Below are 19051 nucleotides of genomic sequence, written 5' to 3'. Positions count from 1 at the left end.
ACCTCAGTATAAAGTGGGGACAGAGATACTGACCCACCTTTGCTGACAGCTTGGAGATTAGTGATTATGTAGTGCTAAATATCAACTTTGTTTTCTATTAACCTAGCACAGGAAGGCAGAAGGAGACCAGGCCCCTGAGACTTGAGCCCTTAAAAGCAACCAAAAGCCCTGCTTTGGAAGGGCAGGGGTTGGCAGCAGCAAGCGAGAGGTAACAGGAGCAGCACTAATTGCTGAGCAGTGCTAAGAGCTCAACAAAGAGAAAGAGGCAGAGGATGTGTTGTTGACCAATTCACCAGAGGTGCAGTGAGCAAGGGAAGGTAACTTTTTATCCCCAAAAGATCCCAAATCCTTTGCCTAGCATGGATACGGTAATGTAGCCTCACTGCTTCATTCTCCAGTGGGTTGCATGTACCTCTCCGACACAATATTCCTAATTCTACCTCCCACAGACACATTCAGAGAATAGAGTGCATGAGGCCATTAGTGGAAGGAGTTGAGCATGACAGTGTGTTGCGGCTATTCCAGGCAATGGAGCTGGCACCACCACTCTATTCATCTGCTCTCTGCACTGGTAGTAAAGTTGCCCTCCACGCCCCACTAGTGTCTACAAACTCATGTTTGCAACTACCCAGCCAGGACACCGATTTTTAGATACCCCCAGCTTGGGCTTCCCAAGTTGGATGAATAGAGCAGAAAGAGGGTGAATTTTACTCTCAACAGTTACAGTATCCCACTCTGTACTTTCTACAATACATAATGACAATGATGCTAGCCTGACCTTAGAACATAAGAACGGCGATACCGGGTCAGACCAAAGGTCCATCAAGCCTAGTATCCTGTCCCCTGACAGTGGTCAATGGCAGGTGCCCCAAAGAGAATGAACAGAACAGGTTATCATCAAGTGATCCATGCCCTGTCATCCAATCCCAGCTTTTGGCAAACAGAGGCTAGGGACACCATTCCTGCCCATCCTGGCTAATAGCCATTGATGCACCTATCTTCCATGAATCTATCTAGCTCCCTTTTGAACCCCGTTATAGTATTGGTCTTCACAACACCTTCTGGCAAAGAGTTCCAAAGATTGACAGTGCGTTGCGGGAAACATACTTTCTTGTGTTTGTTTTAAACCTGCAACCTAATAATTGCTTTTGATGGCCCATTGTTCTTGTATTATGAGAGGGAGTAAATAACACTTCCTTATTTACTTTCTTTATACCACTCATGATTTTATAGACCTCTATCATATCTCCCCTTAGTTGTCTCTTTTCCAAGCTGAAAAGTCCCAGTCTTATTAATCTCTCCTCATACGGAAGCCGTTCTATACCCCTAATCATTTTTGTTGCCCTTTTCTGAACCTTTTCCAATTCCAATGTATCTTTTTTGAGATGGGGCGACCATATCTGCATGCAGTTTTCAAGGTGTGGGCGTGCCATGGATTTATATTCAAGGATAAAATGAAAAACAGCTGCAGAATAGTGATAGTATTTGATAGATAACAGACTAATGCAATTCATATTCAAAAGGCTATCAAAGGAATTTTAAGGCTAAAAAGTGAAGCACTCATGGGTCAGAAAATGACAGTTAAGGCTATGCATTCAACTCTGCCCCTAATGTGGGTGTGCACAGATTACAATGCAGTATTTAATTGCATGATTACATACCAATTTTCCCAGAGAACCACTGCCCCTTTCAACATACAGAACGGATCGTGCACAGTGAATGAAGCAGCTCTTTCATGATTTTTTATTATAAATTATTCAGTGTGTGGTTCCTGTCTCCATACACTGCACACCAACCAAGTCCTCCACAAAAACAGGAAAGGAGCCTCTGCCTTATTCACTGGATAAACTTACCTCCTTCTGTTCACACTGTCCAGCTTCTGGAGTGAGCAAGGCAGAGGTCTTGTGGAAAGTGATAGTATGAGGATCATGTAATTAGAGATTGTATGGAAATTAATATGCATAAAGAGGGCAATGGGGGGTTGGAAGTAGAATATGGGCTGCCTTACCCTTGGTATTCCTAGACTTGAGTCCTTCACAGTTTAACAGAGAATTTGATATGGAGATTTTTAGGTTAAAAAAAACACCCTGATGAAATCTGATCATGCAAAGTTACTTACTATATACAGCATAATTGCCCTGTCCTGTCCAATATAGGATAGACTTGGACATGGTTCCTTCACAGTCAAGTCTCTTTCCAAATGCACCTTCACATGTCATTCTATAGAATAAAAAGTTCCTCTTCACTTTCTTATGCAGTTCCAGATCACAAATGATAAGAGATTGTATCCTGAATGAGAATTTCCACTTCGATAGATACACATGCAAGTGCAGTAGCACTGGAACACTGGCAGATCATAATTTAGAAAAAAATACAATGCACATGCACAAAGTAAGCTTGTAAATCTTAATGCCTCAGCCAAATCAAAAAGGACTTTCACTAGACCACCTTATCTATTACTTAGGGCTAGCATCCCTGACAAATTACAAGATTCTTCCACAGCCTACCAAGACATTAGAACTGGTCAGTATGCTTGATTTCTTTGTTTTTAAATGGCAAAAATTGTATCCCTTCTCTCTTTGTATTTGAAAGAGATGAGCTTTTCATAAAATTTATGCCCAGGCCAAGAAGAAACGTGCAAAATTTCAGCCCAAAAGGTGGCAGTCTTGACAAAGTTATAAAAAATTGAAGAAAGCTACAGGAGGTGTTCCTATACACTGCCAACAACAGAACAACTAAGCATTTAGGCTAAGAGCTCTGCCATAGTTTTAGAAGTGAGAAAATAGGCTACAGAAATGGGGGGAAATCCAGAGAGAATGGTCTTTAATAGGCAGGAAAGCTCCTTTGGCAGCTAATCTCAGTGAAAAATCAAGGCCACCAAATATTCATCTCCAAGACATTAGTCAAGTGATAACAGTGATATGAGGGGACCTACTCATCTTCTGGATCCCCCCCACCAAGAGACATTGGGAAAGATCTACTGAGGGGTACAGGTTAGGATGTGTTCTCACCCAGAGGAGGGGGGATCCCTTCAGCTATTCTCAACATATTGGTGTCCAGTATAGCTTGCATTGACTCACCTCAAAGGTGTTTTTTTTTTTTTTTTTTAATAATGTTAGTGCTACTGACGTCCAACCCCCTCATTACATACCCCAAATCCAAAGGAATTTCTGGCTTGAATCTTACATGTTGCTCAGGTTCCAGGAGACTGATGGATTTGGCACATTGTTAAATACATGAAGAGTTGTTCAAGGGCTGGAGTGAGATGCAACAGAAGGATTGATCAATCCCAATACTGTATTTTCCCCCACAACTGAAGAATGGAGTCCTGGTATCAGGATAATGAAGTTTTCATACTTTAGTTATTTGTAAACTCTCACGCCCTGTGGATTGGCTCTCCTGGAGCCTTCTGAGTTGGGATAGAAGGGCCTCTAGATTTGTTCCACCTCACACTTACTCAAGTAAGTCTGCAGACTGCATTGAGCCAGGTTTTCCAGTGTCATCTGTTAGAATGAAAGAATTTGTCAGATTAGTTCTAGGGTAACTAGCATTGGGGTGCTGTGGAGTTCAGCCATTGGGTGTGAATGTAACATCCTCACAGTCCACCCAACGCATTGCCAGGAGAGGCTCATTGGCCCCCGCATTGCCTCACACACCCACCCTTTTTTACATCATCCATACAGGAATTGGATTGGACTATGGAATCCAAAATAAAATTCAAGCAATTCTGGAGACGGGACCACAAACTCCAGGACTGCCAAGTAGTCAGTTCTCCAGCAGACACACTTGTATATACTCCAGCATGTGCACACACACACCCTCTCATGTCCTCCTAGCCACTGTGGAGTCTCAGCTCCCTCCCTGCTCTTCCTTCTCCCTGAAAAGCAAAGAAAGCTGTTCAGCCTCACTTCCTGAGAGTCCATCTGCAGCATATGCTGGAACCCTGACACAATTCCACTCCTCCTACAAGTCAATCATGAATGAAACTGGAAAGCATCAGCCACATATTGCTTCAGTCCCCTTCCCTACGAGAATGGGCTTGAATTACAGAGGAACTGGTACTAGCCACTTTGCTACAGGCACTTCCTACCAATAATTCCCCTCAGTAGCTACAGGAGGATACCCAGGCTGATGTAAGACATCTTCGGGAGCTCTCCACCCCAAATGGAACTTCAGTGGCCCCATCCTGAATATTTTTCCAGCCTCTGCACAAGGGATGGCTCTAACCCTAATTAACCAGCGGACCAAATTTGGTGATGAATCCTGGTCATGTGCCACCTGAGGCACATTGTACATATGTTAAGAATAATAATCATCAGTTCTTCCAGCAGAGTTTCCCTATTAGGGTTATGCAGAGAGGGGATCCCAAAGCAACAGGCTATGTACAGATAGATCAGCATTCCCTCCAACAGAGAGATGAAGACTAAATAATTTCTGAGGATGTGCATCCTCCACGCCATATGCTGAATCCCTACCACGCCCTCGCCTTGGAATAAGCTCTACAAAGAAGTAGCTGTTATGTACATGTATCTCAGCTCCCTTCTTTTGGAAAGTGTCCCTTCAAAGTGACAGGCAAATCCTGGGACAGATGGGTGGGGGTGTCCTTAGGCTGACTCCCCAGCAGCAATGGAGCCTGCAGCTTTCTTCTTGGGGCGAGCTTTCACACTCTTTAGTGGAGGCTGCAAAAGAAAACAGAGAAACTATCAGTTCATGTAGGGCACAAGTACAGAGCAGAAAGGAGGGGGAGCATAGATCAACACAACACAGCAAGGAGGGTTGGCAGAACAAGGAGTCTATTTAATCCAATATGCTGACCCCTTAAACATGGCTGAAGGGACACACTCTGCTCAAAAATCTGACTTCTGCTTGATATTTTTTAACTTTTTTTTGTCAGTGTCACTGTATAGTCATTAAGTTTTCTGTTGTTTCAGAGAGTCTTTCACACAGCAACAGGGAATGAAAAACATTTTAAACCATAGGAAATTTTAATAGGAAAAAACCAAGAACCAGCAAGGGGCCTTGAGAGTAGGAGTGGCTTGGGGCGGGGGGGAGAAAAGAGACTAGGTTTCAAATCAATCAGTCTCTATTCCAACTTTTCTGGTTCTAAATAGTACCCACGATCCTGCTCTTCCAGAAAGAGAGCCATTAATGTCTTGGACTAGTTTGTACACTCTGCTTCAATTGCTTATCTTATTCCAGATCCTTAGGGAGGGGAGTGGATTCAGTGAGTTGTGAAGACTTGACACCATTGACAGAGCTGAGAAGTTGCCCAAAGCATGTTTCTGAAAAAGTGTCTAAGAATTCCCACAACAAAAGAACAGAAATTGGACTTGAAAGTTCTGAAGAAAGACCAAGCGGAAGAAACAAGTCTTCCTGAAAAGCACCTTACCTTCTGTATCTGTCAAGCAGCAGCAGAAAAGGACACAGTCCCTATTTCCTTCCCCCCCCCCACACACACACCTCCTGCACTTTATAGATCACCTTTAACACCCATTAATAGGAGAATTGCAATAGAATCTGGCCCTCCTGCTTCGCAGCAGTTTATGCTCACTGTTCTAGGCCACAGGGCCTTTTAGGGAAGAGAGCAGGAGGATCAAGGCAGAGGAGCTTCTAGGATCAGAAATCCAGGCAGGTTTCAAGCATCTCATCAGACCAGGCATTTTGCCTAGCAGGTAACTAGACACCCAAGTGTGCAGCATACCCAGTCTAAACGTTTAAATGTTAATGCCATGTTACTACAGATGGTGCAATTCAAACTATCAATTCATCACCAAATGTTTCAAAGTTTAGCAGTTTGAGTTAGGCTGAGCAAAAAATGGCTCCCACCTTTATAATAGGAAGAAACAACGTATCTATCATTTGTAATCCAAATTATGATGTTGGGGAGACCTTCAGCAAAAGCCCAAGCCTGGAAAGTTTCAGCTCAAAAAACAAAAGTTTCAGAGTTATGAGCATCTGAAAAGAGGGGGTTAGAATGGAAACTATACTGGGCATAAATGCACCCGTTCTAGTGTGTGGCTAGGCTTAGAGATGTCATTGAAGGAAGGAAGGCATAATAACCATCCACTCCTATCTGAAAAAAGGCCAAAAGGGGAGTAACAGGATCAAGTTATATATCTAGGGCATTTCTAAGACTCAAGACACAGGCTGTATCTATCAGTAAAAGTTTCCTGACACGAACTGTCTCAGGGAAGTGGGAGTCTCATTGTTTCGCATCCCTCGTCATCTAGGCTAAGAGCCTCTGATGGACTTATCCTCCATGAATGTATCTACTGCTTTTTTGAACCCATTTATAGTTTTGGCCTTCACAACATCCCCTGACAATAAGTTCCACAGGTTGACTGTGCATTGTGTGAAGAAGTACTTATGTTTGTTTTAAACCTGCTGCCTATTAATTTCATTGGGTGACTCTTGGTTCTTGTATTATGTGAAGGAATAAATAACACTTCCCTATTCACTTTCTCCACACCATTCATGATTTTATAGACTTCTATCATATATACCCCCCTTAGTCGTCTCTTTTTTAAGCTGACCAGTTCCATTCTTCTTAATCTCTCCCTCATATGGAAGCTGTTCCATACTCCTAATTATTTTTGTTTCTCTTCTCTGTACTTTTTTCCAATTCTACTATAGCTTTTTGAGATGGGGCAACAACAGCTGCATGCAGCATTCAAGTGTGGGCATACCATGAATGTATATAGTGGCTTTATGATATTTTCTGTTTTATTCTCTGTCCCCCTATGTTGGCTTTTTTTGACTGCTGCTGCACACTGAGCAGATGTTTGCAGAGAACTATTTATGACGACTCCAAGATCTCTTTCTTGAGTGGCAACAGCTAATTTAGACCCCATAGTTTTTTATGTATAGCTGGGATTATGTTTTGCAATAGGCATTACTTTTCACTTACCAACACTGAATTTCATCTGCGATTTTTTTGCCCAGTCAACTCAGTTTAGCGAGGTCCCTTTGTAACTCTTCACAGTCAGCTTTGGATTTAACTATCTTGAGTAATTTTGTATCATCTGCAAACTTTGCCACTTTACTCTGTTTGCCCCTTCATTTATTAATACGTTGTACGAATCCCCAGGGGACTCTGCTATCTACCTCTCTTCACTGTGAAAACTGATCTTTTATTTCTACCCTTTGTTTCCTATCTTTTAACCAGTTACTGATCCATGAGAGGACCTTCCCTCTTACCTCAGGATCACTTACTTTGCTTCAAAGCCTTCGGCGTGGGACCTTGTTAAAGACATCCTGAAAGTCCAAGTACACTACTGTATCACTCTTGTTCACATGCTTGTTGACTCCCTCAAAGAATTCTAATAGACTGGTGAGGCATGATTTCCCTTTACAAAAGACAAGTTGACTCTTCCTCAACATATCGTGATCTATGCATCTGATAATTCTGTTCTTTACTATAATTTCAACTATACAAACCAGCTCCAGCCCAAGAAGTCATTCAGACACCAGCTCACCTCAGCTTTTGTCACTTTCTTAGGAGCTTTGAGGCTCTGGGTGCGTTTCGGTGTTTTGTCTCCTGCATCCTCATCTGAAGGTTCTGTTCTAGAATCAGACTGGGCCCCATTTGACCTTTGAGACACACTGGCCTCTTCTCCTGAGGAGTAACAGGAAGCAGCTAAGGACGAGAAGAAAACAAAAACACCTTTTATACTTTTCAGTACCAAGTCCATCCAAAAGGGGCTCCCAATCAGGGCTGTCAGGAGGGGAGAGAGGTGTCAATAGCTCTTACTCAGGGCCTGAGGGATACACCCAAGAGTGTGCAAACATGCCCATAATCTGGGAAGGACGGGGAAACTGTAGAAGACTCATGCCCCCTAACCAGGGTGGATTGATTTGCATCAAACAATTTAAATCACTGATTTTCATCATGATTTAAATGAGCAAGCAGGAAATCTTGATTTAAATAATCAATTTTACTCATTTTGCATTTTTACCTTTTAGTTATTTTCCTAAAGAAGGGTTGAGTCTCATTGACTGGTAACCATTAAAACACAACGGTACACTAAAATTGGTACTTTTGCTAACAGGAGGATATTCTATAGCTATACACATTTACTTTAAGCTGCTACAGTTTAAAATATTTTTTCAGACTTCATTTTTACATTCTTCTATGTTAGAAAATAGTGAATGATACACTTCTTATTTACTAGAGGATTGATTTTTACTTGATGTTTTTGTGCATTTTTAATAGAACTTGACACAAATCACATTTAAGAAAGCTACCTTAAATGTGCTGGATACACAAGAAAAAAGTTTATCAGATGTTTTGCATTTGAAACTGATTAAGCAAAGAAGGAAGGTATTTATCTGTAATTTGTGAATTGATCTATTGTTTCTGTTCACCGTGTCCTTCAAGATTTTAGTAGAGCTCATACTCTAACACCCAGTTTTTACTCTTAGATTGGAAAAGGAAAACAAGCTTTCCTGCTTTTGTACTTTCCCATTGTTTTTTTAACCTTTAAGGAACTAGATATTGAACTGCACTCATTGAATAAACCGAAATGAAGAGAATTCTCTTCGTACCTCCAGAAGAAGCTACTACTGAAAAAGCTAGTTTAGCACTTAAAAAAAAAAGTATGGTTCCAGGGGCATAGCCAGCAACTTCCACCAGTTCAGTGATATGGCATTCTTTAAAAATTATGGTAGTGGACATGTATTGTATGAACATTTTTTCATGAATTTAAATGACTTTAATGTCTAAACTTACTATATTAATGTAGGCTGTCATATTTTCAAATTTAATTTTAAATAGATTTATTTTAAAAATAAAAAAAAATCCAGGGATGGCAGCAGATTCATCTGGAAGGGAACTCACTCCAAAAATCTCTTTCCCCCAAGTAACAGGCAACTCATACTCCTGTATTACGTGCAGCATTCAAAACAAAATCCAAAGCTTTGGCAGCACCTACCACTATCTTGAAGCCTCGATACCCTCCCCTTACCCCTGTTGTTCAGGGCCTCATAGAATGGCCTACCAGGAGTATTATATACCTGAATCCTCAATGGTTTCAAGGCCACTAGTGGAGGTGCGCAGCTGTGGCTTGGGGCTCCGTAGATGCACAGTATCTTCATCCCGGATCAGAGTCAAATCCTGCATGCTGAAACTCCTCAGCTTCTCAGACAAAACTCCCTGACCCTAACAGGACATCATAGTTAGTGCCATGGATATCTCATACATGGCTTCTGTCATCTGGGATTCTTCACAGAGACAAATTGGAAGGAAAGGGAAAATGTCCCATTCCCCACAAAGAGACTCAAGAGGAAGAGACATGCATGCTCTAGAAGAGAACAGGAAAGAAGACTGATCCAGGGAAATCTCCCCCTCAGCCCCGCCCCAAGCTGAAGTGCTGTGTGAAGAATAATGCAAACTGGAGGAAGGCAGGAGGAGAGTGAGGTCAGCAGCACCCACCAGCTTCCCTCCAAACCAACAGGGAATCAGCTGGAGGGACACAGCAACAGGAACTGAAATAGTTTTAAAACAGAATTTGATAAATGTATGAATGGGATTATATGACATGGTTGCCTACGATAGCTGGACAATGCACTTGATGACCAAGGAGGTCCCTTCCAATCCTATGGAAGTTATCCTGCTGGGGGCAGACTGGTGTCTCAGAGGCTAAAGAAATGCATGCAGCACACAGTTGTGTTACCTTTGCAGCTGCAGTAACTGCTGCATTGGCAGCCAAGTTTAAACCTTTCTTGCCAACTCGCATCATGGTTTCATAGCTCTTGTCACGGGCCTGGGTAATATACTCATCAATCTCCTAGGAAAGAAGTGGGGAAACCCAACATTTAGATTCCTGGTTACAAACATGGACAGAGATCCTCCCCATTAAAAACCAAAAGCTCATCAGGCACCTTTCTCCAAGACTAATGGCACCAGCTACTAGGCATTACTTCTGTCACCGCCATCCCTCTCCCATTTACAGCAGGCTTGCACCCAGTGGAGGGTTGCATTTGCAACTTGTCAAAAAGCAGTGAACTATACCTAATTTACAGAAGATGGAGCAGAGGATAGCTGCGCCTACCAATAATATGAAGTTGCAGCCTGTAGAGGCGACAGGTTCTAGAATGCATGGCTTCCACCTTGATTCAAACAGTCTAACTGCTGGAGCAGTCCATGTGGGAACCCATCACATCTGCAAGCCACACATCTATACTAAAAATTACAGCTAATACAGGTCATATTGCAATACTCCATAGGGTGCACTTTGCCCACCTTGCTTTAGAGAAGTAACACATCCTACATCCTCTGTAGGCAGCACAAATATGACTTGATGCATCAGGATCTTTATTATGGTCTAAATGGGTCAAAAGTCACCCAACTTCCAGGGCAGGTCAATAGCCATGGCAATAGAAAAGTACCTTCTCTTTATTGGAGAGCGTTGGGTGCACAAACTTCCTGTAGAGGACGCTGGAGCCCTTGGTGTAAGGAGAGAGCAGCCAGATCACAAATGCGATTTTCAACTCGAAATAGAACGGAAACCTGAGAGAGACAGAGAAGCTGGAATCAAGAGCAGGTTAGAGACAGATACAGATAGGCAGCTAGTCCAAAGTGGAGCACAGATTGGATTAGTAAAGAGAAGATTCAGAAATGGAACAGAATCATCATGACAAGGCCAGCAATGTAACAGAGTCCTTCCTGAACCTCTGGGACACACTTCCTTGAGGCCTCTCTGGGTATGTCTCCATAGACGTGGGTTTGTAGCTGTGTAGACAGCGTTTGTAGTTGTGGCTCAGGCTGCAGCTCAGGCTCTGAAGCCCACCAGGCATTTATGTCTACAAAAGGCAAAGAGGCTAAGTCACAGCTTCCAGCCACAATGGCTACAAAAAAAGTCCTTGAGTGGAGAGGACCCTTCCTCCTGTATCCCACAGCAGCTGATCCTAGAAGAGTGTCTGAGAGCTTTCCCTCCCTTCCCCATATGAAATGGGCAGCCTGGATACTCACCAGGAAAGAACAATATCTGTGAGCGTTTCTGCTGTGGTGAAGAAGGCAAACACAATCCAATACATCATCCACTTCACCTGTAAAAGGACAGCTATTCCATTATAAACCAAAAAACACAAACACTAGGTTACAACCCAAAAACTGGGATTTCTTCCTTGTCAAATGACTTGTCACCTCAAAATGTTAATTTTATCCTAAAGATGAGGGTATGTATCAGTAATTTAGGATAGAACACATTAAATGGATGTCATAATTATCCATAAAACATGAAATTATGAACACAGGAAAATGTCAGCTAAGGTTAACCTTTAAAAAAAATCCGAACAAATTAAGATATGCAAATACATAGCTAGGAACGCCCAACCACCTTAATTCTATTATGTAGTGACCCCATAAAATACCAAATGATTACAGCATTTTAATGTTTATAGTCCCAAACTAGATCAAGACTTTTTGACTGAACATTAGATTTTTTCTTTTTGCCATAAATCACAACATGTTTGGATTTCCTTCTAATTTTAACTTTGACCCTGAATTTCCTGGATTTGTCATGCTTGGAGATATATACAGTACTACAGGCATGTTGCTACTTTTATTCTAAATTACCGACATGTGCTCTAAACCTTAATTCCATCTTTGACGTAGTTTGTTTGGGAATTTTCCTTTTAATTAAAAGTTTTGTAAGTAAGCATTGAACAAGAAACCCATAGAAACTGTTACCATGTGATATTTCTGGTGACGTTTATTTATTTATTTATTATTAAACTTTTAGGGACATATTTCCCTGTGGGTCCTGATTGTTTTTTTGACACTCTGGAGCCAACAAATTTTCCCCTCCCTTTTGAATTGGTGCACTGTGTAATTTTTGAAAAGACATATTTAAAGACATTAATGATCACTCTTTGCTATTATTCATAACTGAAAGAATATCTATTAGAGACTGAAGAATAAAGTTTTCTCCTTCAGAGGAAATGCATGAAGTGTTGCCCTTTTTCAAAATTATCACTAACTCCCATTGTTTCCAATAGGAGAAAAGTCAAGATGCCCTCAGGGAAGATGGTAGCCCTCCTGTATTGTTAGGAGGTAGAGAGAAGCACTGCAAGCAGAACATAAATGGAGGCAGTGGCCATCTTTGCTAAAGGCAACTTGTAGTCTCAATGCCATTGAGAATAAAGGCAGATGGTAGCCATTGTGAAATAGGGGAAGTGTGTGTGGAATTATCTAGAAGAAGGTTATGCGCTGAAGTTTACATTTTCCTCTCTGATGAAGAAGTTTGAAGAGTGTCATTAAGATAATTTGGGAGGAAAAAAATAAGATCTGATATAGGATGCTAAATTTCTTAAAGAACCACCTTAATTTAATTTTATTTCAAACTAATTAATGGATTTACTTGTAAAGTCTTAGAAAATTCATCTTATGCTCAACAAGTAAGTGCTGTAATTTTGGAGAAAAATACAGCATATCCTTATACATAAGAGAGTGAATTCCTGCAAACTTCAACTCAGCCTTAGCTATGGAGCCACAGCCGACAGACACATCCACAATATACTGAATACTATTGGTCTCAATATAGAACTTTATGCTGTCCCACTTCTCTTTTTGTCATATTGCAAATTGGCCATTTATTTGATGTCCCTAGCCTCTATTAGCCAGAAGTTGGGAATGGGTGACAGGGGATGGATCACTTGATGATTACCTCTTCTGTTCATTCCCTCTGAAGCACTTGGCATTGGTAGGGTTGCCAGGTGTCCGGTTTTTGACCAGAGCACCCGATCAAAAAAGGACTCTGGTGGCTCCAGTCAGAACCACTGACCAGGCCGTTAAAACTCCAGTTGGCGGTGCAGCGGGGCACACAGGCTCCTACCTGGCTCCACGTGGCTCCCAGGAAGCAGCCAGCATGTCCAGCTCCTAGGCAGAGGAGTAGCCAAGGAGGCTCCATGCGCTGCCCTCGCCCGCAGGTGCCGCCCCAAGCGCCGGCTCCGCAGCTCTCATTGGTTGAAACCACAGCCAATGGGAGCAGTGAGGGCAGCGCCTGCAGGCAGAGGCAGCATGTGGAGCCCCCTGGCCGTGCCTCCACCTAGGAGTTGGAGGGACATGTTGCCGATTCCCGGGAGCTGTCTGAGGTCAGCACCACCTAGAGCCCACACCTCCTCCCGCACCCCAATCCCCTGGCCCCAACCCCCTCCCACACCCCAAACCCAAACCCTGAGCCCACTCCCGCACTCCAAACCCCTCAGCCTCAGACCAGAGCCCCCTCCTGCACCCCAAACCCCTCATACATAGCCCCACCCCAGAGCCCACACCCCCAGCCAGAGTCCTCACCCCCTCCCGCACCCCAACCCCCTGCCCCAGCTTGGTGAAAATGAGCAAGTCAGCGAGGATGGAGGAGAGTGAGCAACGGAGGGAGGGGGGATGGAGTGGGCGGCGCCTCAGAGAAGGGGTGGGGCAGGGTAAGGGTGTTTGGTTTTCTGCAATTAGAAAGTTAGCAAACCTAGGCATTGGTCACTGTTTAAAAGATAGGATACTGGGCTAGATGGACCTTTGGTCTGACCCACTATGGCCATTCTTACGTATTCCTACTCTTATTTTCTGATAGCCCCTGGCAAGAGGCTTTATCAAAGCCATTCTGAAAGCTCAAATTAAATTATAGTGACTGATTCTCCTTTACCCATTATTCTGTTGACTCAAAATTCTACATCAAAGACACACAGTTTTCCTTTAAAGAAACTGGGCTGCTTCATCCCGATCATTACCCCCCCAAAAGACAGAAATTGTTGGGCCACACCAGAATAGATGACTTCACACAACTAGGGGCTGCACTGATGTTAACAGAGTCAACCATCTGTTAACTGTTTGGACCTTCAGTGCTGCAGAGGCCGAAGGCAATTGCTTGGTGGGAGAAAAAGCCAGGAAGGAAGCTAGGGATTGTGGTCTGCAAAAACAGGGGAAAAGGGACAAGCTGAGTTTGCTACAAACAAGAAGAAAAAGCATTGGTCAAGTGGGTGACAGTGGGACAAGTAAGGTAAATTGGCCATGTAAGGCAGGAATTTAAAAAAGGTCAAATGAGCATAGATAAACATTCTTCTCTTTTCTCTGCCAGTGTTGTCTATTGTTTAGACTGAGCTTTTCAAGGCAAGGACTACTAGTTTTTCATTTTGTTTTTGTAGTTTTAAATAATTGGCAGACTGCTAATTGAAAAGAATAAATATAATTGTGTTCTTTAGAGCACCAATCTTTCAGGTACTGTAAAAATTATAAGCCAAAACCCTATACTATAAACATTAAGGTTGCATAATCAAACATTTAAAAGTTAGAAAATGCCAGTTATTCAGATTGATAGGGCAACAATAATATTTCCTAACTTTCAAGTGCTTGACTTTCCAATAACACATTCTTTTAACATACTTTTATAGAATAATAGGTCTCATGCTGGCAGTATTAGGATGTCCTTGGAATTTCTAAATATTAGAAATGACAATTTCTTAACTCGAAGTGTTGCTTCCAACATGAGGGAATTCTATATGAGACATCTTGATATATAGAGAAGAACTGATAACAGAACAAAAAATTAGTGGTAGCTTAGGTACAAGTACTCATGACTTGACCACATTTGTTATGTGCCAACAGACTAAAGTCCAAACCAGTAATACCTGATGCTGTAAAAAGGCCCAGTTTCACAAAGCTGAAAACAGTTATGAGCCAAATCAGTTGGTTGCCACATAACAGTGTTTAGCCCACTGGGTCATCTTCAGTTCATGCATTATGCTTTTCCTCCCCATAAAAGCGGGGAAAGGTAGAAGGAAGAGAACTTGAAACATAAGCGCTTGTATCAGAGGCCTGGTATAAGGCAGGACTTGCTCACAAAATCTGGCAAGAACAGGACTGATATTGCAGAAATACACATTCCTAAAAAGTGCTAAGCACAGAGTACTCACGCAAACACATCCCGATTTCAAGTGGTACCAGAACATCCCAATGTCATGAATGGTACAAAAACATTCCCCAAGAATAACAGGAACACACTGACCTCTCCTAAAAAATGAGGTCAGGATAACAGTACGTAATAAAAATGTTTTAATCAAACCAACATGTACAAGGTAATGGGTAATAACTAGCCACGTCAGGGGAAACGAACTATGTCAGAGGCAGTACTAACTTGTTTTAATCCAGGTATAAAAATGTATCTCAAAGGAAGTGTCTTTGTCTAGCCAAGGGGGGAATGAAAAGTCCTGTCATTCACTAAACTGCGTCTATTGTCATGGGCATACATGTCTTAGTATCCTCGTAAATCTGCCAGGTGCTATTACTGTGCTTTGTCAACAATAAACCTGACCTGGTGCCTTCGCTCCTTAACGAATCCTGTGGTCATTGGGATGTTCGCTCAAGGTCTGTTGTGCCACCTGTCTGCGCAAAGCTGGGACAGCACACAAGAAAAAAACCACACACATGCAGCCAAACATCTAACCACAAGTACAAAGTACTATACTTAGGAAGGAAAAAATCAAATGCACAAATGTAAAATGTTTAATTCATTTAATGTGTGCCATTTAATTCTGCATTGTTCCACCACAACCCATTTCTCCCTCAAACTGACACCACTACCGAGTCACTACTGATATGGGCTGCATTCAACAGGCAAAGCTCCATATAACTTTAGAAGGCTGAAGAAACAGAAGGAGACACTGTAGAACTAGGTCATGGAGCCCTCACTGTTGATACCATTCCTGGCTCTGCAGTTCTGCAAGTAGGAGAACCACAAGTCATACCACAGACATCAACTCCACCACACCAGTATCCTACTCACCAGTGTTGTTGCTCCTCTTAGAGGCAGCAGTGAAGCAGGCAAAGAAGAGTAAAGGGGGACTAGGCTCCACCCAAATACCAGCCAGATATCACCTCTCCCACTGAGGTGGTGTTTTGAAATGCTCAGAGGAGCACCGTGCCTCCAATCAGGAGACTCATTGCTTGCTGCTGGAAAGTCCATTTCCCAAACCACTGCGACAATGGGCAGAAGCCACAAGGGTGGGGAGACTAAAGAGAAATAAGCCCTAAAAGGAAGCTGGAGAAAATCCAGCCTGACAGAAGTCTCTTATCATTCAAGAGAAGAAACAGGGCAGAATAAATCATCCAACGTACAAAAGGAAAACTAAGGAAGACTGAAGAGTAACAAAAGGAGGCAGAAGAAACGGGCTAGAGAGCCATATTCCAATGAAGAGGGGAGGGAAAAGCATCTCATCTGTTTGGACTTTGAAATACTTTCAGATTATACCATAGTTTCACTCTTTCACTGTCTCTCCTGCCAACCTAGATTTAGGATTTGAAACCTCCAGCCAAATCAGCCTCTTTCCATGACATCATCTCCTTTTGTTCCAAATCTGTCAATAGGCAGGGGTAACATATTAGCCTACAACCTGGACAAAAGGGCCCCTCGTAATTTGAGAACCTGAATATTTTTAATAAAATTATCTGGACAACTAAATTATCAACTCTGGAGCTGCTCACCCTTCTTAAAAAGATATTGTTCCAAGATGTCTGTCTGTCTGCGGAGAATCAGTGTGACATCCATGTATGGGGGCACACGTTTCCTTCAGGACCAGAAACGTAAGGAGTTTTAAATGGAAACTTAAATGGTGCCGTCAGAGAAGTATTGTTTTGATAAAGCACTGCTTGCCATCTCAATCTGGTCCCTTCTGCCAGGGTTTTGCTGTCGGACCTTATTAGAATAGACTAATATCCTCCACCCCTTCCTCCCAATAAGCAAATCTGAAACACCACACCTTCTTAAAGGATCCATTAATACTATCAATAATGAGCACCTGCAGAGCATAAGAACACAAGAACGGCCATACTGGGTCAGACCAAAGGTCCATCTAGCCCAGTATCCTGTCTGACTTCAGCCTGATTTTCAGGAGAGCTCTGCTTCCTTATGGGTACCTAAACATAAGACCAGATTTTCAAGATTGCTCAGTAGCCAGCTGCTCCCGTGTAACACTTATAGCCAAAATGCCTCAAGAGCTCAACACCCAATATGCTGAGCTCTTCTGAAAACCTGTCCCTTTATTCTGGTGCTTAAATGGAGGTGAGCTCCTTTGAAAATCTGGCCCCAATTGTGTGAGCAGAATTCTGTTGGAAATATCTGGTAAAGCATTATGGTCAACGTCAGCTAACCTTCACAGGCTTGAGAGGCTTGTATTCTCATTTTACAGATGGGCAAACGGAGATGCAGAGCAGCAAAGTCAGAGGAAGTCAGTGTCTGAACTTAGCGAGGCAGAGTCTGAATACACTCCATCCGCACCTAGCCTTGTGGGGCTGGCCTCTAGCTTACCACACACACTCAAATGATAGGAGATATGCTTTATCCCATACAGAGAAGGAAAAAAAAGCTGGTCTCAGGAGGGGGAGGATCTTGGGTGGTATGGTATTCTTGAAAACAGGATGAGAGTCAGGGGGGGGGGGTTGCCAGTGGGAACACAACACGGCGACTCACACTTACATATTCTTTTACATTTTTCGTCTTCACGGCCTTGTAAGAGGAATATGCAGGGTATAAAGTGCCAAATATTAGCCTGGAATAAAACAAAGCCCATGAGAACTATTCAGCATTCTTATCCACTTGATGTTCCTCCCCTCCTGGATCCCAACACCTCATCTTAATTTTGCTTAACACAAACACCCCTCCTCCCTAAACCCATCCTTTGACCTCAGGATTAAGATTCAGTTATTGGAGTGCTCACAGCCTGCCTGAAGCCACTGCAGGCTTTCACCTAGGGCAGTTCCACTGGCACCAAACCCTCCTTTTATATCTAAAAGCTTCAGCTCCCTGAATTTCCTACCACTGTGTCTCTCCATGCCTCTCGCAGCTGGGGACGGTGGGGATTACAGCACTATGAAATGCACATTACAAGATGATTCACCTCAAGACTATTCAGAAATGTACATTAGTAAATAATTTTGCTGCATTTCATGCAATGGACACAGTGCCCAAGTGCTCCAGCTAGCACTGCTGACAACCAAGAAGCCAGGTTTAATGGGTTAGCTTTGACCTATAAAGCTCACAGCGCTCATCCATTTTCAGGATGACTCTCGCGGGTGGGCTGAGTTGTGTGTCTCGTTCCTACGAGAAGAAGGGGGTGCTGACAGGGACCCCGTCTCAAATCCCCCCCCCCCGCTGTTCCCGAATAGCCGCCAGTGCCCCCTGCTAATGCCGGCGGATGCCCGGCAAGGTGGGCTCCGGGCTGCAGAGCGGCTGGGGGGCGGTGTCGCTGTGCGTGTGGCGAGGGCTTGGCGCTCTCATGGAAAGAGGCGCTAGCACTAAGCCTACGGAGCCTCCCCACCCCACCCAGGCTGCGGCTCGCTCCGCAATTCTTACAGGTCCCCCGAGCCGCTGGCTCTGAGGGGCGCCGCGCCGCGCCGGCCGGTCTCCCGGCCCCAGTGTGCGACCCGCGGCTCCGCAGACTGCAGGGGGCCGGGATGCTGCAGAGCCACCCCCGCACTCACACCACGAGCCGGGAGATGATCCACGAAACCATGGCGGAGCCGGGCCGGCTCGAGGTCCGAGAGCAGCGGGTCCGCGGCAGCCGGCTCCGGGCAGCCTCGCACGATCCTTAAAGGGCAGGTTCCTGCAGCAAGTATGGCCCCACCCCAGGCTCTTAAAGGGTAGGCCTCGCCGCGTCGGAGGGAAACTGGGGCCAGAGCAACGTCTCCTCAGTGCGAATCCTGTGCGGCGCAGTATGTCCCACCTACTCGCCCACCACGCAGCGTCCCCCCCGCGTCGCCACACAGCGACCCCCCCGGTACCCCTCCGCCCCGCGTATCCCCTCTCCGTGCCACCACACAGCGATCCCCCCGGTACCCCTCCGCCCCGCATACCCCCCTCCGCGCCACCACACAGCACCCCCGTATCCCCCCGCCGCGCCACCAGAGCACTCCCCCGGTACCCCTCCGCTCCGCGTACCTCCCCTCCGCGCTACCACACAGCACCCCCCGTATCCCCCCGCCGCGCCACCAGAGCGCTCTCCCGGTACCCCTCCGCCCCGCCACACAGCACCCCCCATGTCCCTCTGCCCCGCGTACCCCCCCCCC

At 44.2% G+C, this 19051-nt stretch overlaps 1 protein-coding gene across 3 annotated transcripts; it reads right to left on the bottom strand.

Annotated features, from left to right (window-relative positions):
* Nucleotides 1-1795: 1795 nt before the first annotated feature.
* On the bottom strand, nt 1796-18504 carry REEP2 (receptor accessory protein 2). 3 transcript variants are annotated; one of them, XR_002908964.2, is made up of 9 exons: nt 18467-18504; nt 17463-17535; nt 10970-11046; nt 10387-10507; nt 9672-9785; nt 9013-9157; nt 7476-7636; nt 4525-4679; nt 1796-3503 (listed from the first exon to the last, which is right to left on the bottom strand). XR_002908964.2 is itself a non-coding variant. In XM_024215389.2 (8 exons), the coding sequence occupies exons 1-8, from the start codon at nt 18496-18498 to the stop codon at nt 4605-4607; spliced, it is 798 nt and encodes a 265-aa protein (XP_024071157.1). In that variant the 5' UTR covers nt 18499-18504; the 3' UTR covers nt 1796-4604. The 3 variants fall into 3 exon arrangements, 2 of the variants coding, with proteins under 2 accessions (XP_024071157.1, XP_024071158.1); XM_024215389.2 differs by having other exon boundaries at nt 1796-4679; XM_024215390.2 differs by lacking the exon at nt 18467-18504 and adding an exon at nt 18339-18387 and having other exon boundaries at nt 1796-4679.
* Nucleotides 18505-19051: the final 547 nt, after the last annotated feature.

The sequence above is a fragment of the Terrapene carolina genome, unplaced genomic scaffold, assembly GCF_002925995.2.
Source record: "Terrapene carolina triunguis isolate 2854851 unplaced genomic scaffold, T_m_triunguis-2.0 Scaffold629, whole genome shotgun sequence".
NCBI classification, from domain to species: domain Eukaryota; kingdom Metazoa; phylum Chordata; order Testudines; family Emydidae; genus Terrapene; species Terrapene triunguis.
This window is presented reverse-complemented; position numbering and strand designations above follow the sequence as displayed.

Excerpts from the sequence above, each read along its gene's own strand:
- REEP2 (XM_024215389.2), bottom strand. The coding sequence starts at position 18,498 with ATGGTTTCGTGGATCATCTCCCGGCTCGTGGT. Across the intron at positions 11,047-17,462 it reads CGAAAAATGTAAAAGAATAT|GTGAAGTGGATGATGTATTG; the intron begins GTAAGTGTGAGT and ends GTCCTTTTACAG. Across the intron at positions 10,508-10,969 it reads ACAGATATTGTTCTTTCCTG|GTTTCCGTTCTATTTCGAGT; the intron begins GTGAGTATCCAG and ends TGTCTCTCTCAG.